General features: G+C 40.2%; 2 protein-coding genes across 4 annotated transcripts in view; both read left to right on the top strand.

Annotated features, from left to right (window-relative positions):
* The window catches only part of hs6st1a (heparan sulfate 6-O-sulfotransferase 1a), a 57,644-nt gene extending 48,454 nt beyond the window's left edge, over nucleotides 1-9,190 (top strand). Inside the window, exons 2-5 of one of the 3 annotated variants that reach the window (XR_011693630.1) lie at nucleotides 554-776; nucleotides 2,450-2,698; nucleotides 4,874-5,781; nucleotides 6,249-9,190. Coding sequence is in view for 1 of the 3 variants with exons in the window: in XM_071498017.1 (XP_071354118.1) it covers nucleotides 554-776; nucleotides 2,450-2,698; nucleotides 4,874-5,200 (799 nt within the window). In the remaining 2 variants the exon portion in view is untranslated. Of the gene's footprint in view, nucleotides 1-553; nucleotides 777-2,449; nucleotides 2,699-4,873 lie in introns of all 3 variants that reach the window. The other 2 variants (XR_011693629.1, XM_071498017.1) reach the window with 2 other exon arrangements.
* Nucleotides 9,191-13,535: 4,345 nt separating this feature from the next.
* Nucleotides 13,536-27,994, top strand: part of uggt1 (UDP-glucose glycoprotein glucosyltransferase 1) — a 31,158-nt gene continuing 16,699 nt past the window's right edge. The window contains exons 1-15 of the mRNA XM_071498418.1: nucleotides 13,536-13,632; nucleotides 15,961-16,099; nucleotides 16,515-16,594; nucleotides 16,936-17,066; nucleotides 17,176-17,288; nucleotides 17,373-17,547; nucleotides 19,001-19,097; nucleotides 19,213-19,291; nucleotides 19,566-19,666; nucleotides 22,924-23,023; nucleotides 23,135-23,195; nucleotides 25,664-25,755; nucleotides 26,764-26,914; nucleotides 27,675-27,794; nucleotides 27,903-27,988. Coding sequence (XP_071354519.1) covers nucleotides 13,602-13,632; nucleotides 15,961-16,099; nucleotides 16,515-16,594; nucleotides 16,936-17,066; nucleotides 17,176-17,288; nucleotides 17,373-17,547; nucleotides 19,001-19,097; nucleotides 19,213-19,291; nucleotides 19,566-19,666; nucleotides 22,924-23,023; nucleotides 23,135-23,195; nucleotides 25,664-25,755; nucleotides 26,764-26,914; nucleotides 27,675-27,794; nucleotides 27,903-27,988 — 1,556 coding nt within the window. The 5' untranslated portion in view covers nucleotides 13,536-13,601. The remainder of the gene's footprint in view (nucleotides 13,633-15,960; nucleotides 16,100-16,514; nucleotides 16,595-16,935; nucleotides 17,067-17,175; nucleotides 17,289-17,372; nucleotides 17,548-19,000; nucleotides 19,098-19,212; nucleotides 19,292-19,565; nucleotides 19,667-22,923; nucleotides 23,024-23,134; nucleotides 23,196-25,663; nucleotides 25,756-26,763; nucleotides 26,915-27,674; nucleotides 27,795-27,902; nucleotides 27,989-27,994) is intronic.

The raw sequence follows: 27,994 nt of genomic DNA, 5'->3' as shown, positions 1-27,994 counted from the left end.
TTCACTTCTCATGTGCTGCCCAGTTTTCTCCTGTGCATCACACAGCTGCTTCTAGTGAATGCAAATAATGTGGCATTAGCTATGACGGCTTCAGACTGTAGCCATCCTCTTACTGAGTTACGAGGATGGAGACTGAGCCGCTGCAGTAAAGTGTTGTAAACAGTGCCACCACATGGGCGCCGGGGGAATCACATGTGATGAAGCGTTCTGGTTTTTCTAAGAATCGTCTCTTTTTTTCTTCTCTCATCTACATCATTTTGCATAATCAAATAAATTACTCCCAGAAGAAAACAAAAAGTAAAAAGTCAGTTTGTAGGAAAAACACAAGAAAATGCACAAGCTTGTTTTTACTGGCAGTGTTGCTGCTGGTTTGATTTCTGTCTCCTTAATGCAGCGTTTTTAGCTTATTGATTGAATGAGCTTATATCAAAGAGAGTTTTCTGTGCAAGGAAGGAAATAAATCGTAATAATCATGCAATTTTCTCTTCTCTCTTTCCCCTTCTCCACCTCTGCTTTCTGCCCCTTTCCCTCCTTTCTTTCTTACCCCTAACAGGAAGTTCTACTACATCACTCTGCTGAGGGACCCCGTGTCTCGATACCTCAGCGAGTGGAGGCACGTGCAGCGGGGAGCCACGTGGAAAACCTCCCTGCACATGTGCGATGGACGGACCCCGACTCCCGAGGAGCTGCCCTCCTGCTACGAGGGCTCTGATTGGTCGGGGTGCACCCTGCAGCAGTTCATGGACTGTCCCTACAACCTGGCCAACAACAGACAGGTGGGGGAGAGAAAAGCTTTTCATGTGAATAAACTGAACAACAAAAAAAACAGTTCAGAGAGATGGGGTGAGATGTTGCCACATTGACTGCTGTGGTTACTTAAATGAATGCTATAGAGAGGTACCCGAAAATCCTCTGCTATTTGTCTTTACTTATGGGCTCCTTCTGGCCTTTTGTGCAAACAACACTCAAAAGATCAGCTGATTTCAGTCTTGATGCTGCCATTTGTCACTGCTAACCTGCATCTCTGCACCTGACCTGACCTCTCTCCTTCCTGCTGGACTGCTTTGTTTTGTTCCACAATAAGATCGTAGTCCCGATATTGTCAGCTAGTTCCATTAATCCAAGTCTGCTGGAAAATACCAATAATACAGGGAATTCATCTCTGCAGAAAAGCAGATCAAAGTGTTTGGTACATTTTCACAGGAGAAAGCAAAATACGCAGTAGAGAGATATGGATTCCGTCAAAAAAAGAAGAGCAAAGGCACATATTCATAACTCATCAACAGTGCAGTTAATCTTTCAGCTTATAAAGATCAAGCAGATGTTTGTTAAGGAAAAGAGTTAATGGAGAAGTTAGCTTTTTAAGATTCAGACTCATTGCAAGTCTAAAAGGTGTGAAAGGTGTAAGATGAGTTTCACACATGTGAACATAACCTGTCTCTCTCACACACACACACACACACACACACACACACACACACACACACACACATATATACCCATACACAGTCAGGAGTTTGCCTGCTGGTCATAAACACCTCAAATTCACACCTTCTTTTCTTATGCTATCTCAGTCTCCCACCTAAACGTGTCGGCCAGCTTATCTGATCTGAGCCTGAGGTTGTTATTACTCAAGGTCCCATGACTTATAAATGTGGCGCGCACACACACAGGTATCATGGTGGACCAGCAGGCTGAGGTGCACACACTGTACTCTTGTAAAGTTAGTATTCAGTCTCTGTGCCTGAAACACCTCAGCTCTAGAGGGCACTCAGTTATATAGTGATCTCTCATTTTTGCAACCACATCCAGGCTGAACATCAACTACTTCGGTTTACAAAGTGCAACAGGTGATCAAGGAATTTCAAGTGGTAGTTAGATAATATAGGAGATTATACACAAAATGCAGGACTGTAGGATCAGAGCAGCAACTAGTGTTTTTTCATAATCAATTTAATCTCATAACAGTTTTCTTTTTCCCTTTTTTGGAAGAAGTGATTAGACATTTAGTCTTTAAAATCAGGAAAAACCAAAAACGCAAATGTTCATAATAACTACACTACCTTAATCTTAAAGTGATGTCTTTAAATTGTCGGCTTTTTCTTTGGTTCTTGGTCATTCCTCTTAATGTAGAGCACTTTGAATGAGCTGCAGTCTGTGTATGAAAGGTGACATATGAATAAGGTGAAATGTAAAACCACATTAAAGAAGGCAGAACCAGTATTTTCACGTAATATGCTTTAAATGTAACTACAGAGTTAGATGTAGAGTTGTAACAACTTCAAGTATTTGAGTTCTAATCTTTTCATAGAGTCCGTGTTTCTGCAACTTAAGGTTTAAACACTGGTCCTTGATTGGAAGGATGGATTCTTTGAACATTGTCACAAAAACACACAGACATCCACAGATTATTACAACCTCTTCACTTACGTCACTCCCGTGTGTTCAGGTTCGTATGCTGGCAGACCTGAGCCTCGTCGGCTGCTACAACATGTCCACAGTTCCAGAGAAGAAGAGGGCCCAGCTTCTCCTGGAGTCGGCCAAGAAGAACCTGCGAGACATGGCCTTCTTTGGTCTGACGGAGTACCAGAGGAAAACCCAGTTCCTGTTTGAGCGAACCTTCAGGTTGCGCTTCATCAGGCCTTTTATGCAGTACAACAGCACCCGGGCTGCGGGGGTGGACCTGGACAATGCTACGGTTTGTACAACGGCTTGCTCACCTTTGGTAGATTTAGTTCTGTGGGCAGAGAGCAAATGCATGAATGCACTCACAACAGTGCTGAGTGTAAATAATATGACAAATTTAGTACTTATATATAGGATTAATACAGAGTGTTGTATAATTCCTGTACGTATAGTTTTCTATGTTTCTTTCTTAAGATTTACAGTAAAAATGTCTCATTTGCTTTGAGTCCTGCTATGATTAACATGCGTCTTTGAAGTAAGAGATGAAATGAAAAGAAAGTTAAAAAAAAAAAAAAGAAACAAATATTTCAAAAAGAAATGAAAGAGCTGAGAACAGAGGTAGAAAAAGAGAGACTCAAAGAGTAAACACAGTGGTTTTATATTGCTGTGAAATGAGTTGGGATGACTGTCGCTGTTAAAAAAACAGCAGCTTCAAAGATGTTCTTCACACTTTGGTCCAATTGGTCCAGTGTGGGAGTTCTTAGGCTGAATTCCCAGCAAAAAAAAAAAAAAAAAAAATCCTCCAGCACACAGCAGACTGGTGACTTATACATCAAAACCAAAAAGACGGAGAGAAAATGAAGTATGCTCAGCTGACTGAGGCTGCGGGAACGTAGACCGATGGTTATTATCACAAAAGAGCGAAAATCTGTTGTGATTTGTAGCCTGACAGCTCAGGTCTGTGTGTGGCATTTTGAGTCAACATTAGCTCCTGAAATTAGCTTTTAAAATGTAATACCTCTAAAGGCAGTGTGTGAAATTGTGACATCATTTAATTTTTTTTTTTATAGTCAAATAATTACATCAGCAGGTGATGAGAAGGATATTTACTTTTGAGTCTGGCAGCTCTGCGCGGTCGTCTTGGCTTTGTGCCGGCGTTCCCCGTGCTGCCGATCAAACACTTTTCTAACTATCAGTGCAGTGCACCGCTTCCCCCTGTTGTCGCACACATTGCTCACAAACGTAATTCAGTGCTCCATCAGAGATTTCAAAGGCATTCTCTTAATTAAACACATTTCCCCCGCCATGTTGTAGTCCCACACAGCAGATGATACACGCCAATAGAGCCAGCTGCGTGACTCAAGCTAACATTAGACACGTTCGTGTTGTCTTCATATTGTCAGCAGCTCTCCCTCAGTTTCCTCGCTGTGTAAGAGCCCTTTGAAACTTTCGCACAGATGTCATGTAGCAGGGCGTTTCCACCACAGGAGCTTTTCTGGGGGACCAAGAAGCTTCTGAGGAACTCAGGAACTTTGCCTGCATTTCAGCAGGATTTACCAGGGACTACTAATTATCTCCTGTACAACAGTTCCTCCTCTGGGGATTGGACTTTGTAATGTCTCAGGAACTACTGCAGTAGATATTACAGTGCTGAATGTCAGTTATTGATCAAACAGACTTCATGGCATCTACAATTTATTCAAAAAAAAAAAAAAAATGAAGCTGTGCCCTAGCCAGTATTAGTGTTTCATCATAGTTAAAGCAGAAATGAATAACAACAGAGGACGACTCTGTGTTGTTTGTTCTTTTTATCTTCACGGTTGCTCAGATGCGATGGAAATACAAACAGGAATGCAAATTAGGGCTTTTCATTCCTAGCTTAGTTTACTGAATGTGGTTCCTTTGGTTCTGTAGATCCTGGAACGTTTTGGTTCTTGCACCAGATGCCAAAAAAGTGCCTGTCCTGGGGGCAATACTTTGGCTAGTTCAGGAACCATCTGGGTCGGTATCAGTGCTGGGACAAGGAAAGGATACTACTTGATGTTTATTAATGTTCAAAACAACAACAGCTTTGTTCTCAATGCCCCAAATACTTCTTTAAAAAGAGACTGATAGAACAGGAGAGAGAGGGAGGGGTGCCGGGAGAACAAAGCATGTTAGCACAAGAGTCCATCAATTTCTAATTTATTAAAATGAATCTAATTTGCTCAACCTTCAGAGTTATTCAGATGCAGCGGAAACACAAACTGGAATATACAAAGAGGACATATAGTTCGTCTGGTTCCATAGATCCTGGAATTATTTGGTTGAAAAAGACAATAACTTCACTTTTCTCACCTTTCTTTCTGTTCCTTTTCCTTCTCTGGTTCCCCTTTTCTTCCTGCCTTCAACCTCTAATTCTCCATTCTTCTTCTCTCTTAATGTTATTCTGATAACTTACAGATTTCCTCTGCTCCCTCCTCGTTAGGTCCAGCGCATAGAGGAGTTGAACGAGCTAGACATGGAGCTGTACGACTACGCCAGGGACCTGTTCCAGCAGCGCTACCAGTACACCAGGCAGCAGGAGAGGCGGCAGCAGCGCATCAAGAACCACATGCAGCAGAGCCACCAGGGCCTGGGTCTGGGCGTCGGCCTGTGGCCCTCCCACAGCCGGCAGAGCTCGGTGTCGACACTGGAGGAGGGAGAAGTGGAGAGGGAGGAGCGGGAGGAGGGCGAAGAGGGAGGCAGAACGGAGGAGGCGGGCAGCAGGCTCCCTACTGAGGACTACATGAACCAGATCATCAACCGCTGGTAGCAGCAGAATGAGAACAAACACACAGACATGCATATGTAATGTGAAATGCATACACATACATACACACAAACAAACGTACACAGACACACTCTTACATACAAGTGGCGCCTGCATCAAAGACCCAAATGACTGACAAACAGACTTTACCGCGGAGTTGGGCTGCGGGAAATGAGAGTCCAAGTGGTTGCTATGGAGACCAGGGCTTGGTCGATTGCATCAGCTCATGTTATTGAGGTTTGCCCAGTTGTTATTAGCACCCGCTTGCCCTTTCCCCCCCTCTGAGTTACTCTGTCTCTCTCATCATTAATGACTGAGCAGAGGAGAGATATTTTTAAGAGTTGCTGACAACCGAGTATCTCATCCATCTCTCCCGCCTCCACTCCTCCTCCTCCTCTTCCTCCTCCTCCTCCTCCTGTATTCCTCTCGTTCTCTGTGGCCTGATATGGAGCATGAGAAAATCAAATTAAGTCTGTGAATTCCCGCTAATCCTTGCTAAGGACCTACTTCCTGGATGCTCCAATTTTAAAGGAACTGGGAAAGTTATGAAAGTATGCGAATGGATGAGCTGAGCAAAGAAAAAGGTGGGAATATATGAGAGACTGTACCGAAAAGAAAGAAGTTGGACTGAGTTGTGTAATAAAGCTTTCTGCTTAAACAAAAAAAAACAAAAAAAAAAACAAAATCAGCCATTTCACCCATGAACACGCTTTGGTCATGAAATAGTGACAATTTCATTCTCATTTTAGGAGGAATTCATTTGTATTTTCCTTTTTGTGTTTATGCTTTTTTAAAAGCAGAATTGTAATAACACTGAGACCAATATTGCTGCCTAAAGAAAAGTGATTCCTTTATTTCTTTATTTTTGTTTGTTTTATAAGTCAAAGTTAATGGATTGGATTGACGTACAATGGACCATAGCCATTACTGAAGCCTTGCATCTTGGGGGCAAAAAGTGGCCTGTTTCTCTGTTAAAGGTTCCCAAAGCTCCTGTCGCTTAATGAGTTCATTATTTCTCCTTTTCTCTCCTTTTTTTTTGTGTGTGTCTCAGTCCTGCAGAGAATGACAGCCAATTACAGACCCCAGTCTCACATAGGTGTGAAGAAATCAAAGGCAGGGAGAGGAGGGAGAGGAGAGGAGAGAGTCTGCTGCAGGTTGTTGCCAGGAACCGTGCTGTGTGAGCGGCAAGCGCTTTGGAAGCCTTAACTCAGACAAATGCTCGAGATGGGAGTTGTGGAACTACTGGTCACCATGGCAATGTGAGCCCTTAATGTAGTGGGTGGCATTTTCAGTTTCTCTCTTTTTTTTTTTTTTTCTTTTTTTTTTTTGGTGACCAAGAGCTGCGTTGTAAAAGCGGCGGTCTCAAACAAACCTCCGTCCCACCTGCTGAAAGGGCACACACAGCACTGGGGACCAGTAGTTCATTAGTGCAACCGATATTTTCATTGGTTTAACCCTGAAGAACGGACGGGGACGAGGTAGCAGTGCCTCTATGTACTGGGATCATAGTCAACATAACTATTGCCAGATATTATGTCTGCATTATACTACAGTAATTTCTCTGACTACTCGTGTGTTCCGTGTGGATGAGTATGTTTTCGCGTGTCTGTGTGTGTGTGTGTGTGTGTGTGTGCGCGCGTGTGTATGTGTAAATAGTATGTAAAGTATGCCTTTGATTGGCGTATGTGTCTGCCTTTGTAAATAGTGTGCCTGACTGAGAGAGGATGTCTAATGAGTTTTGTGAATGACTGCTTTCATGACCAATTATCTTGCCATTTTTTTTTTTTTTTTTGGTGGTGGAGGGCGGGGGCAGAAAGTCCCTCCAAAAGCATGTCACAGGAGTGTGACCAGCGCAGTGATGCAAGCCAATAATAATCCCCTCTGCCCTCCTTTCCTTGTCTCCTCCTCATGACTTGGTTACATATGAAGTTTGTTTTTTTTTTACTTTATTTAGCTAAAATGTTAATTGATTTTTTTTTTAAATCTGCCTGTGTGACATGTCTTTACTCTTGGTAGCAAAATCTACAGGTAGGGTTGGGATGCGATAGCCAGCTCCAGTGTGACTCTGATGCTGCCCTGAATTCTGTGACCCAGTCAGTATTTTAATTTGTTTGTGGCTCATGCTTTTTTATGTTAGGTCACAGGATTTGGTGTAACACCAGTTCTCACAGAAGATCTGCATTTGTTGAGCTTAATGCTAATGAATCTCTAATTAAACATTTTATCTCTCTCTTCCTTTTTGAATTAGTAAAAAGCCACGTAGGGCAAACAACACTAACAGTAGATCCATTTGTTACCTCAGCAGTCCATAGGTTACTCTGTGATTTGGTCACATAGCATTCGCCACAAAATCAAACTTTATTTTTTTACCTGTTATATCTTCAAAGCTATTTCTGTGATGGTGTATTGGGGGAACAGAAGCATCTCTCTGTAACACCACGCTATAAGTGCATGTGGACTGTATCTAGTTAGCTGAACATACTCCTGCTGAACTCCCTACCCTCAGGAGAATCTCAGAATAATATCAATATTTTAGAAGTACCAGCTTGATAGAGGCCTTCAGAATTTGGAGCAAGTAACTTAAAACAAATAAAGTGTAAAAGTAAGTAAGCTACTCCTGTTGTTTTAACGTGTCATACAGTTAATCAACATTTCGTCTCACTTTGCAGGTTGTAGTTTGTGTTTTTTGCTACCTCAGCTAACAAGAGGGGAAACGGATCTTAATACAGGTCTTTGAGTTTCAGTTATCTACAACATCGGTTGTTCGCAATAGTTAAAATCTAAACCCAGTTAGAGTCGGATTAACTGAAATGCTATCGAACCCCAACCCTGTCTACACGCAAAGAATCTGAGCAATAAGAGGAGGAAAACCCGAAGAGAAGGTGGAGATTAGAATTTCTAAAAGTGAGAAGGGAAAAAAACGTGTCACAGAGCAATGAGATCAAACTGAATGTAGGCCAGGTTCAGTGTCATCAGTTGGAGGATGCATCCAGGCAAACTGCTTCCTTGGTATGACCATAAATAACATGTTGCATCCTGTTATTAACGATAGTTTGTTTTTCTTTTGTGTTTTTCTTTTTTTTAAGTAAAGAGGGAGGAGAAACTAACAGTTAAACCACCCACCATCACCCTTGTTAAATTTCAGAAAATCACCCTGGATCCTCCTGTGTCTCTCTTTTTGATCAACTCCTTTTAAATCAGGGACGATTCATGAAGCAAAGCAGAGAAGAACAAGGGGGGGGTGGTGTGATGAAAGGTACTGGGATACATCCAGAGTCAATATGCTGCTTTTTGTGTAGCCTTCAAAGAAACGCAATAGAGACTGAGAAAAAGGATGTAAAGAAAGACGTCCCTTTTTTTTGTTTCTTATGAACTTCCCCTTCATTGTGTTCTTGAAACTGGAGACTTGAAGACGCTGCAGCTCCAGGCATTTTGCCCACAAGCCCTCTTTTTCCGAGTCAGACTTGTATTAGACCGTGTTTGGGCTCCAAATCAATATGTGGTTCAGCATTAATGGCTAAACACAGCAAACAAAACTGATTCTTTATTTTGAGAGTGTTTTATTTTCAGAGTTTCCAGTTTCAGGCGACCATCAGATTTGATGCAAACCTCAAAAATACCAGAACAGTGTGTGAAAGAAAAACGTCTTTCGCTGAAATGATTCCAGAGATTGATACTGTAAAGCTATACTCAAATATTTTATGTCTCATCACTATATATATCTGATGTCTTAACATTTCTTTTGTGACAATGAAACAACCCAGATGTCACTAGCATCATTATGTTTTGTTTTTGTTATTATTATTTTTTTTAATGTGTTAAAGAGAGTGTGATAGAGACGTGTTTTTTTTTGTTTTTTTTGTTCTTTTTTTTTTTTTGGATTGGTGTGCAGTCTGTCTCTGGCTCTTTCTGTATGCATAATTCTGGGTTTGTTTCTTATGATTGCAAAAATGAATCATCAAGCCACCAATTAAAATATTTCATTTTTACAGACCTGACTGTGTTGTGGTTGTCACTGCACATCCCACTCTGTCACTCTATTAACAAGCACACACTCCTGAAAAATATCTCCCTTTGACTTTTTTTTTTTCCCCCCAGATGGAAATAACATCATTTAAGACTCTCATTTAGTGATTTTTTGACAACTTGTGTGGGAGCTTTGCCCTCCAGGTTTCTACACCTCCATCCACAGGCCAATCCATAACCAGAGGACATTTTCTCCCACTCGCCTACACTAACCACAGGACCGTGACCCCATAAAGCAGCCTGTCCCCGCTCCTAATGACAGCCTCAGCCCTGTCAACGGTGATCTACAGCCTAATTCAATCTGCAAACACTCTGGGCCTGCCTAACACGCGTATATGCACAAAATATGCGTCTTCCTCTGCTGTGGCAGGTAGGTGTTTGGCAAAAAGGGAGGGGTGGGGTATAAATATTCCCTGTCCTTGGCTGAGCATGCAAAGAGATGGAGCAGAGTGCAGGCCTTCACCCCGTCTCATCAACAATCCGGTGAGCTTCAACTTTGACCCCTCGAGGCAGAGCAGAAAAATAATTTGGACAGCAACAAGCAGAGGCGTTTGGCTGGAGGGAGAACACAGCTCAGTGGCAGCACCAACAAGAACAAGAGTGTAAAGGAGATGAGGAATCACAGAGGGCCTTTAAGTGAGACAGGAGGAAAGAGAGGATGTTTTTGTGCCTGACATATGAACAGAGCGAGAGGGAAATGAGGGGTGGCAAGAGAGAAAGGGACGGCTGTGCAGCCTCTCTGGCAGCTGGTACATGGTGCATTGGACTGAACGCAGTCTTTAATCCTGCCCATAGTTCTGGGTCGCTGTCATTTCAAGTGCAGCTGGACTTAACAAACAATAATGGCTGAGCTACTGCAGAGGGCCGAGCAGCTTTTGTTTGGCTGAACATGTGCATGAGAGTGTTTGAGAGAAAGTGCCTGCTTGCTCGCTCGCTCCTGCAGTGGGAATCCGGCTCTGAGTGATTGTATGGGCTCTGGCTGCAGTCCATTATTAGGAGGTCAAACTGGCTGCAGCTCCTCATTGCCGGTCCCATGCTTCTTTCATGCAAACAAAGAAGCTCTGGCATTATTATCGCTTATTTTCAGCATGGAATTCTGCAGATAAGTTCATATTGAGTGCCTCCCTTACATGCATCACAGCCAGGCTATTGTAGTTCTGGAGGATTGCCCTGTTGGCACTGGCAGTGGTCACGATGGAGTTTCGTCTTTTGTCTCTGGCTGAGTCATTTCCAGCAGTGGCATGGCTTAGACCTTCATCGTCAAATATACAATGTGGATAAATCTCTATACACAAACAATTTGCAGAGTTTCAATACCCTGTTTTGTCAAAAAGTAAATTCAGAGGACAACAAGAGAGCGCAATCCAGTGTGGGAGTGCACATTTTTCTTTCAGCAATAAAATAAATATGATTAGATTGGACATCTGGGGCCGTTATCTGACCTTCCACTCCGGGTTTGGCTAATCTCTCAGGTCAACACCAAATCATCCCTTATGATATTAAAGGATTGAAAAGAAGAGTCCAACCTCCCAGGCAGACAGGACTCTGCCACTGTGGAGCTCTTATAGACTAAAACTAGGAGTCCAATGTAAGAAAATCCCACAACAATCCCATTATGTTCTAAAATGTGTGTTTATTGAGTTCATGTGGGTGTGTGGAGCTGTGGCCCAGGAGCTCACAAAGAGCTGATCCGCTGTAAACTTATTAACCTCTACATAAAAGTCTCATAAAGCTTGATGTGGGAGAAATGGAGCAGGATACAAACCCTGGGTCAGGGCCAAACATGAAATCTAAGGCTGTTAGTGGGGTAATATTTTCCCTTTATACACATCAGAGTGACACGTGCAAACATGAGCGAACATAAAAATGAAATTCATGAGACTCGCAGCGCACAAAAAACTGATTATTTCTAATTATAAAGTTCTCCTTTTGCTGAATATGTATGTGCATAACTTTTACAAACACCAAGGTAGCCGAGTCTGCCCTCTTCTCCATCTGTATTTAAGATTTGAGTTCAGACCGGTCCAATGTTTGGTGGCTGTAATGTGGTGAATTAGCTTCATGTAGGAGACCCCAGCTGACCCCCATTATACAGTCAGGGACACATTTAATTAGCGGCAACTCACGTGAAACGACAAAATGTATTAATATTAATGGAGGTTTAATTGAGGTCGTTTTGGTCCCCCGTCGAGGCTTTCAACCTCTAAAATGGCTGACGTGTGATAGTGTGAGGAGAGGGGGCCCGCAGCCCGGGTTCACCATTTCTTATGTGACCCCAGAGAAGATGACAACCATCTCCCATAATTCATCTGAAGATGTCACCTTCTTGACAGATGAACAGGCCCTGTGGGCAGCGCATGTGAGGCTATGTTTAGCTATACTTGTGGGGACTCGCTAGTAAGGACGTTCTGGCCTTCCCACATAAGGATGCAACTGATTTTTGTGTTATATTGTGTGTCTGTGTGTGTGTGCATCAACATGTGAGAGGTGTCCACGCATGCACATCAAAGTGAAGGTCAACTCCAACAGGATAATTAATCTTGCTGCTTTTTATACAATGTTAAATCAAATCCTGGAACTGCTCCCTCTGGAGGATCAGCTGTCCAATTTAATTTAAGCTGCAGACCGAGTAAATGAAAATGCAAGACCCATGCCTCCACACCCTGGGACAGAGTCTCCGTACCTTTCATCTTCTTTTTGTCAAGACCACACAACAGGTAGAACAGGAGCCTGGCACGTTTTACCAATATGCCCCAAAGGGACAGTCTGTCCAAAACACAGAGACAAACACACAAAGTTAAGGTAAAAAATTTACAAAATGGACCCAAGGAGTCTCAGGTGACTCTTACATAATGAGATGGATTTTAGTTTCTCTACTTTTTCATTACCACATAACAAATACTGTTAACCAAAGGGACAGCTTTGGCTTATTCTAAATACAGGATTTATTTCCCTTGGCTATCATGCCATGCGTACAGCAAACCTCATTTCCATGAGCTGCTTTTCAAATTAATACATGCAGTTTTCTCACATCAATTCCCAAATATACAGCAGGGTCCAAAAGCCTGAGACCACTTTCCCAGTCCCAGTTTCCCAGCAAATCCATCAAATCTATAATATAATACAGCTCAGCTTTAGTTTTTTATGGTTTGTATTTTATTGATTTTCCTATGTTATTACACACAAATGGTGCTATACAAATAAACTTATTTCATCTTTTCTAGCGTTTACTCTCCTGCTTTCCCTGGACTAATCTCCTTATTAATATATAGTAATATATTATGTGAATTTTAACAAGTCTCCTGTTTAGACCAGCAGCAGGGACATGACTTTATGTGATGCTGTTGGAACAACTTGGGGACTGTTTCACAGCTGTAAGTGCTACTTTCAGATGAAATCAGTGCAAAATCCCAAACAAGTTTATGAAGGGCCAATGGACCATCTCCATAAAAGTGACTTTGACTGTACTTTATAGCTACAGACAGTTGTGCATGTTAGAAAATATTAATTTTACTGTCTAAATCACTGGAATAGCACGATGTAAAGAATTGTGATTCTTTTAATTTAACTGATACAAGTAACCACTGTTAGACATACATTTTATATTAGATGTATATTGAATAGATGTGGTACTTTGTACTTACACCAAGGTCCAATATTTGTCCTACTTGTCCCTCACTTGGAAGTCGTTTCGGATAAAGGCGTCTACCAAATGAGTAAATGTAAATGTAAATATAAATGTATAACTATCCTGTACAGTAACAAGCTCTGTGCTTTACCACCTGTAAGTGGAGTGAAGAATGACATGTATGACCTGTTTTTTGCTTTTTACACACAAATATATCTTAATATAGGCAACAGTAAAGATTTTTTGTTTGTTTGTTTTGTTTTGTTTAGATGAGATTTTATAGTTTTATGATTTATTTGTTTAACTGATATTATTACACAGTTCAACCACTTTTTTTTTTTTAATGTTTTGTGTTAAATCTTGTTATTTTCAGAACAGCAAAATACGAGCAAAATATCCTATTCCTTTGCCGTAAATACTATGTGCCAATATCAGTATCTATGAATAAATAAATAAATAAATAAAAGTGAAATTTTTTAATTGAGTAAGAAAAAAACATGTCATATAATTATGTTTTTTTCTTTTAGGTTGGGAGACAGGGGTTGGCAGTAAAGTAATTGCTGGATTAGGCTCACTTGCCCCACACTTTAGTTTTTAATTATTTCTCAGTGAAATGTGCTGTTTTCTATTAAAGTCACGTTTCAGTGTTGTTAAATAGTTTTAAAGCTCGAAAAGTTTTTGTCATTTCGATCAGGCGACATCTGTGGTTACCTCATCCGGCTGACAGGTCCCACCCACTCCCAGCAGAACATGGATGCAGGAAGCTACGGTGCCGGCTTCGGTGAGAATAAATCATTCATTTTTTTCTGGAATGAAGCAAGAAACAACTGTATTTAATATAGGTTATCACGGCTTTTCTTTTAGAGGCTTCGACATTGGCTGGCTGCGAGAAAACCGAACTAGGCAGTTTTCCGTTTGTGTAGGAAGAGTTAGCTAGCTAGTTAGCTGCGGCTTTTCTAGCTAACGTCAATTTTAATTTTTAACGGCCTTGAGTTTAGAAACTGTTGACGAGCTCTTTGTGTGAATATGACGGACATTGCAGCCATTTAGAGCATTAAATCGGTAGCATGTGATGAAGTTAGCCTTTAGCTCATGGTTTAGAGCTGCGAGGATTGTCAAGTCAAGCAGTCCGGATGTCAGGCTGAGGAGACACGCTGAAGCTTCCCATTGGACAGTGATCATCGAGCTGTTTGTTTATATTCTGTAGTAAAATACACGGAACTATCAGTAAGACCGTTATGTCCTCTTCATCATTACAGTCTCTCTTCCTTGGCTCACACTTTTTATCTTATAACAAGATTTTGGGGTTTTTTTTTCTCAAGATTCATGATATTTTTTTGGGAAACCTAAGACATAAATTGGTTTTTGAGTCACTCCACTTCTCGCTCTGTTTGTATGGCCCTGCTAGCTCGAAGTTTCCATCCACTATATTAAACTAATAGAATTAGGTTATAATGTTGTGTTTCTTTGTTTATTGTATGATGACTTTGAAGCATGTAGTCTGTGGTGCTGTTGAACTCCATTGCGTGATGTTGACAGATGTTCCCATTTTTCCTATTTTGTCTACTCCGTTCAAATCTATCAGAATATGCTAAACAACAGACACATCTCTTTGTATGACACAATACAGTTGAAATGGTGTTACAGTTGAATCGGCTGCTATTTAACACAGCTTCAATTGAAAAACTGAACAACGCTCACCTTCATGAAGGAGGATTTATGGCAGGACTGGATGTTCCTAATAAACTGAGAACTGAGTAAAATAGTGTAAGTTCACTGTGCATCAGTTAGCTTATTGTAAATTAATTAAGCACAACTTCAAATAGAAATATGCACTATATGAGCACAATATAAACTAAAACAATTAAGGTCTTAAATTGAGCTGAAAGAGTTGATTAAAGAATAAAAATCTCAGTTGTTAGGATTTCTTGTTTCTTTGCATTTTGTATTATTGTAAAATGAATGCCTTTGGGTTTTGGACTATTGGCTGAAATGCAGGTTGGATGTTTGACTATGTAGCTTTGGGCTATAGAATATTAGGTTTTGAAAAACCAACTCTACAAGACAGGGACACAACATCATGGAATAAATGAGGACCATTGATAACATGCTTAAATGAATTTGTGGTTTACAGGTCCCATACCTTTTTATAATTTCTTAGAAATGAATTTATATATAGCCTTCACTGTCACTAAAATGTACCTGGAAAGCACTGTGTAATTTACTACAAAATGTAGGGACATTTCGAGAAAGTAATACCATCAGGAGGTGTCTGATTTGACCAAAATTCATTCTTTAGCATAATAACAACCCCAAACATATAGCCAGAGTCACAGAGTCAGAGTTAGTTGGCAAAGCAGTTTTGTCTAGATCCAGCTGAGACAGACTGTACTTTGTACTTTGCATCATAAAGCATGTCAGAAGTGTCTCTGATGATCAGATGTTTGGTCCTGCTTTGTTCTATCTGGGGAAACTTAGACCAGTGCTAAATATACAAACATGCACATTCAGACAGACGTACACCAAGAGAAGACAATTTGGCAATTTGTCTTGGATAAAGACTTCAAAACCAAGTTTGAGTTGATTAGCAAGTTAACGGTATCCTACTGTGTTTGGCAAGTTTGATGTGAAGCTTGAAATCATTACCACTGTGTGTGTGTGTGTGTGTGTGTGTGTGTGTGTGTGTGTGTGTGTGTGTGTGTGTATCCACTGTGGTGTAATATATGACTCCAAACACTTTTTGTCAAAAACTAAGTAATTAATTTTGTTCATTTTTAATTACAACTTGTGTGAATCATTGATTTTGAAAAGAGAAATGTGCAGAATGAAGAATGATAACATTTTATGATCATATCATAATATTTTGATTTTGCTAAAAGTTGAAGATTTAGTTGATTGTTGTCAGGAGCTCACATAACATAAGTGGCATCTGTCACATGGGGACTGACTCAGTTCCCTCAGTATGCTTTGGGTACAATCACGTCTGTATTTAAGATGTCCATGTGTCAGCCAAGAGACTTTGGTACTATATATAAACAGGTGCCGAGCAGATTCTTCATCCCGCTTGCCCTCTTCTCCCACCTAATGTCTCCCAACACTGTTTTCCCAGGCTTGGGCTTGAGGATGTGGCTTCTGTCGGTCCTGCTGCTGTCGCTGCTCTCTGCAGTGTCAGGGGGTGCAGACTCCAAAGCTGTCACCACCACCCTCACAACCAAATGGGCCGATACTCCTCTGCTGCTGGAGGCCAGGTATGACACTGCACCACTCAACAGTACAGTAGCAGTCATTTAGCTGCATTACGTCTGACATTAAATTTTAGAAGCAGAGAACAGATAAATCCGTGTCCTGCGGGGAGGAAGGGTCATTACTGAGACTGTCTTCTAAATGAGTTTAAGCTTCTGTCTCACTGATGTGTCCTTGAGCAAGATGCTGAATATTTACAGGCTTCAGATGCTGTACTATTGACTGTAGCTGACCCTGTGTTCTGACTTTTGCGAGCAAAATGAAATCTTTTCCATAGCAATTTGTTTTGTTTTTTTTTTTCAAGTTCATTATTAATCTAAATGTAGCTTTTAAAACTTGACATACAGTACAATACAATACAAACTGTCATATATACATGCATATCTTATGAAGCTGCCATCTCATCTTCTTCTTCCTCAGTGAGTTCCTGGCAGAGGAGAGCCAAGAGAAGTTCTGGGATTTTGTTGAGGCCAATCAAAACATAGAAGGAGAGCATGATGGTAAAGTAAAGCTGCTTCAGCCTCTCTAGACCAGTTTTCACTTTTAGTCTCTTTGCTGTGAGCAGCTGAATTTATGATGTGTATGCAAGCCTCTTGGCAGCAATTGCAGTGTCAGTGTTTTGCCCAAACACTTAGGCAAGCAATAGCGTGATAGAATAGAGCTGCAAACTATATTTTCCTTCTGTTCGTTTGTGTCTCTGCCTGTGTTAAAACAGTTGAACCATAAAACCCGTGACAGAGTTAAAGAAGTAGTTTTGGAAACAATCAGAACCAGAAAAAAACTTGTGAAATTACACAGTATTGACACATGACTTCTTTGTTTGCTTGTTTTCGTCACACAGACACAGATCAGGCCTACTATGAGCTCATAGTGAAGAAAGCCAGTGCCTTGCTCAGCTCCGTCCAGGTGAACATGTTGAAGTTCGCCCTCTCCCTGCGAGCCTATTCTGCAACAGTACACTCCTTCCAACAGGTACCAGGAAGATGACTTCAAATTGTTTTTGAGGGCTTGTATGTGCATGAGAAGGGGATCATATTTCTGTAGATGTGTTGAATGATCCCACTGTTATTCATATTTTTAGATAGCGTCCAATGAGCCTCCTCCGTCTGGCTGCTCAGCTTTTTTTAGCGTCCATGGAGAGAAGACTTGTGATTCTGAAAGTCTGGCAGCATTGCTGAAAACTGCACCTCAGAGGTAATTAAAGACACATGCAAAGTGTCATAAATCAGTAAAATAATGTCTGATTGTGTGATTGTTGTCTCTGTCACTCTCTTTCAGACCAAAGCCATACCTGTTCAAAGGAGATCACAAATACCCAGGATCAAACCCAGATGCTCCTGTTGTCATCCTCTACGCTGAGTTTGGAAAACAAGATTTCCAGAAGCTTCATCAAGTCATATCATCCAAAGTCAGAGAAGGGCTGGTGACTTATGTCCTCCGCCATTACCTCGCTGTAGGTGTTACACACTCTCAAGACCAAGATTAGTTTCACAGTACATCATGACACACCTGGATGTGGACTAAAGAATTTCACAAGCAGATTAAAGTTGAAATGATAAGCACATAATTTGAGTAGTTTATTGACAGAACAGCAACATTGAATGAGTCAGCTTGGGCGTTGGGAAGTTGTGACAGACATTTTTTATTATTTTCTCACATTTTATAGACCAAACGAGTAACTAATTGATCAAGAAAGTAATCAACAGATTAATCAATAATGATTAATAATTTTGTTGTAGCTTTACATGAACGTGAAAAGGCATAGACAGTGGAATAACTAAATAACTGAATAACTAAAAGTTATCATTAAAACCTCATATACATCAACATGCATTCCATTAGTGTAATGCACATTTTATCTGCATATGATTTATTTGGTTGTTGTTAATTTTTTTCATCTGGACATTGTCTTTAAATTGAAATATCAAGTAAAAGGTCCATACTGATAAAAACACAATAATTTATGCTTCAAATGAGCCCTCGGAGTCACCCACAGTATAAAGGTAGTTTCAAAAATGCATTCTACTTTTTATCTATTATTATGTCACATTTGACCAACTTTAGGCTACATAATCGATCAATCAAATGTTTTCCATATTAGAAAACATGCCATCCTTGTAAGTAGGGGGGTCATTGGTTGTATTTCCAGAGTTAATGTAAGAACAAGTCATGAAAAACGAGCAGATACTGTTCTCTTGCTCTAAATCTTCTGTCATAATGGCCTCGAGTGAGGCACTCAACTCCTTATTACTCCATTAGAGATACACAGTTGTCCACAATAGAAGAATGTAGTTGCACTGAGCAGCCCCCAGATATGAATATATTGTATTTACCTCTGTGTGAACATGAGGCAAGATGATGATTTAAAAGCACTTGTCTTTTCACTTATGCTTATCTTAAAAAAAAAAACAAAACAAAAAAAAAACTCTGCAGTTTAATTGGGCTCTCCATTTACACCTGGGATGAAAAGTGCTTCTGCAATTTATCATTTTTTCCCTGCAATTATGCTAAATATTTCCCACCATCTGTCCGTTAAGCATGAATTTCCTGGGCACTGGAGAGGCTGTAACATTTAACTATTTTTTTGTTTTACTTCAAAGCTCAGGGGCCAATCAGGGGGACACTTAGTGTCTTCAGCAGGTAGCTTGCAGCAGCTGGTTGTTTGTACTTGAAAGCTGTCAGAGTAGTCGGAAGCACATCTGTTTGTAGCTTTTTCTATTGTAAGTTAGAATATTTTTTTTTACACCAGAGATGAAGATGAATACAAAAAAGATAACAATAATAGAAGCCACTGCTTCTGCTTACTTGGTCTGCTTCCTCAAGTGGAGTGTCAAGGTGCGTGGAGGAGTACGACACCCTTATGTTCTTCCTCTCATCTTTTTACGATGTTTCCTTTTTGCCTCCAGAAACCAAGTGCAAAGAAAGTGTATCTGTCTGGGTATGGAGTGGAGCTGGCCATCAAAAGCCAGGAGTACAAGGCAAAGGATGACACACAAGTCCAAGGTGCACACAAACATACACACGCAAGAACACACACTGTCAATACACACATGCCCACCACTGTGTAACCCCAGAGGAGTCCTGATGTGAATAACGAGTTAATTGATTGTGGTTTCAGGGGCGGAGGTGAACGCTACAGTGATCGGAGAGAATGATCCAGTGGACGAGGTCCAGGGATTCCTTTTTGGCAAACTCAAGTGAGTGGCTCCGTGTCAGGCCATGATAAAAATTCAAAGCTTGGATTAGCTCCAGGAACTGCACCACGCTTACACTAGCCAGGATTTCTTCTTCTTTTTTCCTCTCCAGTTTCTTCCCTCAAAGCACTGACTATAACCTTTTATTCCTGATAAACTAACCTGAAAATAAACTAATCTGTCTTTGAGTCCCTCCACTCTCTCTTAATTAGCAATTTGCCATTTAAGCATTTAGCAGAAGCACCAAAACTCTCTCTGTCTGTCTTTTTCTTAACAGGACGCTCTACCCGGAGCTAAAAGAACAGCTAAAAGAGCTAAGGAAACATCTAGTTGAAAGCACCAATGAAATGGCACCTCTGAAAGTCTGGCAAATGCAAGGTGAGTCTCCTTCCAGATGTTATTCTCCTTTTTCCACCGTCGGTTTTTGTTCGTCTGTTTCCTGCTGTGACAGGAACCAGGAGTTATTATATTAGTTTGAAATTGCTTTATAGACTGTTGATAGCATAGTAAAACAAATATGTAAAACGTACAGAGCCAAGGTCATAACAAGCTAACAAAAATAAACCGTGAGGCCCTCAGAGCATGCACCAAAACTAAGCACTTCCTCAGCTTACTGTTAACACCTGCAGGCATTATTTCTATCACTTCAATTTTAAGGGATCGATTTTATGATCCTGTAGATGTTCCCTCAGGACTCAGACTGAGCTCTCTGCCCATTAGTTTCATAGCAACAGCTAACAAAAGATAATTATCCAATGGCAAAAGTCCCAGCTTCTCATCCCCATCATAATGTAATCAATTGTTTCCTGACCCAAAGACCTTTCTATCCGTACAGTTTCACAGAAATCTCACAGCAAGTCTTAGAGAAACGCTGCTTAATTCTTCAGCAAACTAACTAATGAAAAGGAGCAAAAACATAATCTCTTCACTCAGGCATAAAGGTAAAATTTTGCTTAAATTCAGTGCTGATTTAAATGTAATGATGGGTCTTGGTCCAGACCAACCATAATAAATATATTTTTTGTCTTTATTTGGATAGCCAGTGAGAGAGAGAATGGAGGGATGACATGCAGCAAAGGGCCCTGAGTTGGACTCGAACCTGGGCCGCTGTGGTTAGGACATATTTATTCAAGATTAAAAAACAGAAGTGTATTGAGCTTCTGTCCTACTCTGTGTATTTTGGTTGTTTCTTTAAAAAAAAAGGAGTGAAATGTGACCACATGCTTACTATCCCTCTGGTAATATTTTACACTACATGCTGACTGTATTTGTCCTGATTCTATCTATCACTATTTACAAGTTCCAGATGCAGTCTCAAGTATTAATTTACTTAATTAATAATTTCTTTGCTAGAACTTTGTAACTGGCAAAGAAAATAAATAAACACATAAACTGCAGTAAAATGCTGCTGATATTCACCAGAATTTGATTTTCCCATGTGGGTCTATGTACTGTTGCACTTATGATTCAGGATGACAGTCATTAAAACGGTTGAAACAGTGATTGTCAGTCAGTATAACTTCATGTTTACAGCTCTTTTTTTTGGTAATTTTTTTCCCTGGATCCTGACCAAACAAACCAAACTACATGTGTGAAAGTATTGCATGTTAAGCTTTGATTACCCCTTTGTGAAATTAGGATTAAAACAGTTTCTTATAATCACCCCGTTTGATACACTGAGCGCTTTGAAAGTTAACTAATTCCAGTGGGAGACTGCATTCCCATTGATGTTGATTCAGTTGTTTCATTTGCTTGATTTATTTTCACTATCCATTGATCATGAATAGATAAAAGGAAATTAATATTAGCTTCTGTTGCTATAACAGTGAGATCATTTCATGGGTGAATTAAACTTCCAGCAGAAAATTTATGTCTAATTCTCTAATCAATGACTGATCGATCAGTGTCCTCTTGATGCATCTGAGTTATAATATCTTAAAGATATGAGAACAATCTCTGCTGCAACATAAAAGCATTATTGATCAGGATTACATTATCTGATGAATCACAGACTTAATTGTATGTACTTTTGAATTCATACCTCACACATAACTTTTTGTTGCAACTCCTTGTGTTTATGTATTATTGTTACACACGCATTAAGAGCCTTATTTCTGTCACTGGATGTGGTCAGGATGCACACATGAGGCTGCTTTGATTGTGGTGAATAAAGGATGTGAGGGGATGAGAGATTCAGCTGAGCTCGACTGTCAGACTGTCATGTGGGCGTCTGTCTTTATCTTCTGCCCCGCTGGGGCTCATTAGCTCAGCCTGTTTATAAAGAGAGGAAGACCTCCGGGGGCTAATAATCACACAGGCTACAACACCATTACAGAGATGCTCACTGCATTGAAATAATCCTCACTGCACATTCCCCTTCCTCACACAGAAAAGCTCTGTATCTTATATACAATGTTATATGTAATAATATTCAAGTCTATATTCTTAATCCTGCCTTGAATGCTTTAATGCTTTGAGATACTTTTAATTAATGCCTAAGATGTGAAGACAAGCATGTTAACATGAAATCATTTCCTAATTAATATGTTAATTGGCTTTACTGATGACCTTTTTATCAGCCATGCTGGCAACATGGCTCTAGGGATGGCAGTGTCTGTCTGTCGATCTGTAGATCCACTGCTTTGGTCTAGAATGAAATTTCTCAACAACAGTCGAATGCATTGATTGAATGGATTACTATAATGTTTAGTAGAGACATTTATGTCCCCCACAAGATGAATTGCAATCACTGTGGTTATCCCCTGACTCTTTATAGCCAACGTTTACAGTAACAGCATCAACAGCTGTTTACTTGCCAGTCGAGAAGAAAAGTTAGCTAGCAAAAGCCTGTCCTGTCTCGTAGTACCACTTTGTGATAGTGAGTCACTGTGGTATCCAGTCTGCCTTCAGTTCAGTATGAAAGCATGAAGAAATAGCACTGCTCAGAGGAGGTATTCTAACCTCTTGTCTTGTAAATGCAGTATTGGCGGACGCTCTTGGCAAGCCACTATTATCACCACACTACCACATTTGGCAGCGGAGAAAACTTACACATAGCACCTTTAAGTTTTTGACCAAAAACTTGTCATGTTCCCATTGGCTAGCTGTACTTTGTGGTTAGTGCTAACTGGCAGATGTTAGCATGTTAACACACCAAGCTGAGATGGTGAACATGATTAACACATCTGCACAACATCAGCATGTTAGTGTTGTCAGTGTGAACAAGGTTACCATGCTGATACTTTTAGCTCAAAGCAATACTTTGAATAAGTGCAGCCTCACATAGCTGCTAGCATGGTGGACTCAGTTTTATTAAATCAAAGTTGTTGAGTTTAAGATAATAATTTGCAGTAACATTTGGCTGCTCCAGCACCTGATGTTCCTTATTTCTTTCAAACTTGATGCTTCAGAAGCATGAGCCTTTGAGCATGTATTCATTGTGAGTTTATTCACAGTGCAGACTGAAAAATGCTCACACTGCTTTTATTTTGTTGAAACTTTCTCTATTCGTGTTCTCTTTCTCTGTACCCTCTTGTGTGTTTCCACTTTCCCTCTCTGCTTTTGTCCACTCATCTCTTTTCCATTTTTTTGCCCTCTTTGCCTACCTCCCAATCCTCCCACGATTTCTTTTATAGATCTGAGTTTCCAGACAGCAGCTCGCATTCTTGCTGCTCCCGCTGTTGATGCCCTCAATGTTATGAAAGACCTCAGCCAGAACTTCCCCACCAAAGCCAGGTAAAGAATAAACACACAAACAAAAAGTAGCTGCTGTAAGAGGTTTTGGGTTTACACAGATATTAACTAGTCTGCATTTTTACAGTTCAGTCTGCCCCTCTCCTCTCACAGGTCCATCACTAAAACAGTGGTCAACTCTGAGATCCGTAAGGAGATCGGAGAGAATCAGAAGGTACGTGTTTGTTTGCCCACTTTTCACTTACAGTTCCATGCATCAGTCTTTTTTTTTTTTATTCCTTCTTTCACTTTTTTTCTGACTCAACAAGGCTGACATTATCCTGTGTTTTCCTTAATGTCAACAAATTCAATGAAAAGACCTAAACCAGCATTGTTTTAATACTTTCCAACTTCCCTACTCTGTCAGTGGCACTCAGCCCCAAGCTCATTTATTTATACTGAAGATGTAAATCTTTAATAACAGGCCACAGATATATTGTTTAATTTAAAAAAAAGACAAAATAATTTCCTGAAGTAGTTTCTAGCAAGCATTACTTAAACTGGAGGAAGTAGTGCATTTGGAGGGGAATATTTTCAGTTATATAATATAATGTAATAGACATTAAGTGGCCTAGTAAGTATTTGCAGCAGAGTGTTATTGTGTTTGTAACTACAATTAAACAACAGCGCCCACGTTTATAGTGATGAAGTTACGTGTCACCCAGTGCAATGGTGTGGCTCATTTATGTGTTTTTCATGTTTATGTGTTCATCATTATTAATCATGATAATTTATGGATGTGTTTTTGGACAGCAGTGGAGCTCAGTGGCACTGTGAGCTGTGGCTACATGGACTATACTTATTAGTAGGATCAATACATGATTGGTTTAGCCTTTTAATGGGATTTGCCAGGCTTATCCTTTAAGGTCTAATCTCTGTGTTGTTATACGACGTGGTGGACTGCAAAGAGAAATTAGAGTACATACTTGTCTGTGATTCATACATTATTGCTGCAATACTCTATTGCTGTTTTTTTGTTTGTTTCTATTTAGAATTTAAGTTCCAGGTAGGTTGGGATTTGAAATTATATTTTCTGCTACTGTTTTTTTTTTTTAAGTTAAGTACTGTTTGATGCTTTAATGCTTTTATAAGATAATCACAATAAAGAGCTGACAGGAAATGAGGAGAGAGAGACAGTGGGGATGCCATGCAACAAAGGTTGCCAGCTGGACTCAAACAAAGGACTTTAGCATCTTAAATCCCTGAAATCACCACGACGCCCTATTACTGTCATTTGCTAATGTCAGGGATCATTTCTAAGAAATATTTTGTTGTGCTAGAAAGAGTTTTTATGTAATGATACTTTGTGTTTAGGAAACTATATTTTTTATGTAACTATCCCTATTGGTTACAAAAAAGAACAAATTTAACCCTCATCAAAGCAGCTTCACCTCTTCATCCTCTTTAATTCCCCTGTCTCTTCATTCGCCAGCAAGCCAGTATTCTTCCCTTCCTGCTGACTGTGTTGTTGAGTGGTCTGAGATAATTTAGTTTTAGCTGTTTACCAATCTAATCCAATAAAGGAGAAAAATAAAGAAAAACAGATAGCATTATTGCATACAGCCACAACTGCTGCCCCTCAACCTTTCAGCCTTCGTCTGTAGGGAAATATCTCAAAATGAGAACTGCCCTTCCTGTTTTTATTTCGTTCCTCTCACCTTTTATTATGTGATAAATTGTGAACAACATCTGACTTGAAAAGCATTCAGTTCCTGACAATGTGTTTGGCTTTGCCCTGCTAATGGAATAGGTAATCACCCCTTTTTCTTGTCAAATGTTTTTTCACTCCCGCCCCCCCCTTCCCTCCTCAAGCTGTGCTCACATTATCTTGGTGTGCAGACAGGAGTTTAGGTGGGTGGTGGTGGTGAGCAGCAAACGTCCTAATTACTGAATCGGTGATTCATTCGGCAGGCGCACTGAGTCCTGCAGCGAGAAAGGATTATTGATTGAAGTAGTTTGGACACATGCACGCAGACATCTCTCTCTCTCTCTCTCTCTCTCTCTCTCTCTCTCTCTCTCTCTCTCTCTCTCTCTCTCTCTCTCTCTCTCTCTCTCTCTCTCTCTCTCTCTCTCTCTCTCTCTCTCTCTCTCTCTCTCTCTCTCTCTCTCTCTCTCACACTCACATGCACACACAGACACACACACGCACACACAGACACAGTTAAGTGGGATGAACAATATTTGTGTTAATCATGTCTTGTTGTAATTGCAGTGTCTGGAGTATGATTAATCTGATGTCTTTGTCTTTCTGTAATGAGATTTGACTGCGCCAGAACGACTTTGAGCTTTCCTTTTGCCTGTGCAGGCACATAAACACACACAGCCATGCACACACAGACAAACACACATTCACACAGCCTTTCTCTAATAATTAGATTTGTTTAGTGTGGGGTTTGATTGCTCTAAACAGACTGACTTTAAACAGAGCTGTCAGTGCTTGTTTGGAGCTGTCGACATGCCTCGTTATGGCTTTTTGCTGACTGTTGCCTCTAGTTTTACAATATAATTGACTACACGATGGCCAGCTTTGACGTTACGCGCTACACAGTGTGGTGATGTACTCAGCTCAGTTGAACAGGGAGTTTTAGGGTTTGATGTGAACAGGTTATGCAGTCATGTTGATGTTTCTTTCTCTCTCTGTAGTTTTTCAAAGGGACCCTGGGCCTGCAGCCTGGGGATTCAGCCCTGTTCATTAATGGGCTGCACATAGATCTGGACACACAAGACATCTTCAGGTAAGGTAACACTAAGCTATGTAAGAGCTCTTTTGTTCTATTTCAGAAATCCATTGCATTGCAGTCATCATTGCAACCTATATAATCAAAATTTTATATTTGGTCCAGAGCTGCAGTAATTAGTTGATTGACAGAAAATTAATGTGCAACTGTTTCAGTAATTGATTAAATGCTTAATTCAGTTTTCAAGCAAAAATGTCAAATAATTGATGTTCCAGTGAATTTGCTGTCAAACATTATATTGAATTGAATATCTTTGGGCATTGTAGTGTTGGACAAAATGAGACCATGGGCTCTTGGGAATTGTGGTTGATATTTTTCACCATTTTCGCATTAGGTATAGACAAGGCTCACCCTTTTGGGTTTTTACTAATTTTTACCAAAACATAAGATGAATTTTTTAAAATGCAGCAGGTTAGTTTCAAACAACTGTTAAAGGAATGTGATGTGCAAAACTCAGATGTCTTTCACAGCTGCAGGAAGACACTGACCACATAGTAGTTAATTAATAAATAATTAACTAAAATAATCTACTGATTATTTTCTTGATTAATCATTCAGTCTATAAAGTGTTAAATAGTTGCCAGTTTCTGCAGCGATGTCTTCAGTTTTCTTGTTTTGTCTGAACAACAATATAAAACCTAAAGATATTTGATTTACTGTTGCACTCAACAGAAAAAGCAGCAAAACTCACATTTCAGAAGGTCAATCACTAATGTAGTTTTCAGTTAATTGTTTAAGCTCTGAAATTGAAATTGTTAAACTACAGAGTGTATGGTATTACACTATATAACAGCGGAGTTTTGCCTGTTTCCTTAATATTCAAAAAAAGGCCCCAAAACAATTTTTTTTGATTGACATTTTGATAAATGTAAATAGGTACACATCTGTCTTGCACATAATCATATTTTACGAGTCATGTTGGTAGTTTAATGCTCTTATTCACGCCCACAGAAACACACACACACAACTAAACACTGACTCATCTCTGTCCTTTCTTACCTACAGTGTTTTTGAGGTGCTGCGCAGTGAGGCGAGGGTGATGGAGGGTCTGCGCTCGCTGCACATCGAGACACCCTACATCCACGACATCCTGAAGCTCAACGTCCAGCCGTCTGACTCCGACTATGCCGTTGACATCCGCAATCCCGCCATCAGTGTAAGACATCAACCACACCCCTCCTACCCCTACCCCAATCTGTTCTGCTGGCTGGGAACAGAAAATAAAAAAACCTATTAACATCTCAAGAAAATCTTGTTTTTGATGACCTCCAGTGGTTTAACCCTGCTGCACAGATGCACAGGTGTACTCAAGGACACCATCAGCCACACCTATCAGTAATGCTGGTGGTAGTTACTCTTAATTTTCTCCCCTGGAAAACCTGGAAGTGCTGGACTTAAGTAATGTAGGTTTCTGGTGAGGTAAGATAATGGGAAATGAGAAAACAGCTGAAAATATCCATAAAAATTGCGTTGATTTTGGTTTGGTTTTAATAACAACAGTGGGCTTGGTAAATGGACACATATTCGGGATGAAGCTGTAGGAGATCATGTTTGCAAACTTGCAAAAACTTTCTGTACTAGTTTTTCTGTAGTGTGATTTATTGATTAGTCAGTCAACCAAAAAAAAAGAGCAAACACTTTTCATCAAGCAAGTGCAACATAAATTCTGTGGACTATAATTAGGGTATCATCAGGGGTTGGGCTGTCAGCAGGACAGAGGAAGCAGTTTTTGAAGATGTGAAACTATAAAAGAATAACAGAATGATTAAAAGACAGTCAAAATAGTTGTAAGCTGTGGCCTTCGTTTCCAGCCTGCAGCAGTCAAATGTAATTTGTTGTTGCCACTGATCTGCTCTTGGGCTCAGGCTCCCATTTCCTCTTCAATCCCCTTTTGTTTTTTTTGTTTTTTTTTTTAGTGGATCAACAACCTAGAGACAGACCACAGGTACAGCCCGTGGCCCTACAACGTGCAGGAACTGCTCAGACCAACCTTCCCTGGAGTCATCAGACAGATCCGCAAGAACTTTCACAATCTGGTGCGTCCGTGTTTGAGTAATCGACGCCTGGTGAATCAAAATGGGTCATAATCCTTGTGAAAAAAAAATACCAGCGTCCGTGTGTTGTGTGTATATTGTGTGTTGCAGGTGATCATTCTAGACCCAACTCAGGAGAATGCTGCTGAACTGCTGAGTGTTGCAGAGATGTTTTATGCTAACAACATCCCACTCAGGTTGGT

The sequence above is a fragment of the Trachinotus anak genome, unplaced genomic scaffold, assembly GCF_046630095.1.
Source record: "Trachinotus anak isolate AG129_WGS33_773 ecotype Australia unplaced genomic scaffold, CSIRO_AGI_Tana_v1 ptg000015l, whole genome shotgun sequence".
Taxonomy (NCBI): Eukaryota; Metazoa; Chordata; class Actinopteri; order Carangiformes; family Carangidae; genus Trachinotus; species Trachinotus anak.
This window is presented reverse-complemented; position numbering and strand designations above follow the sequence as displayed.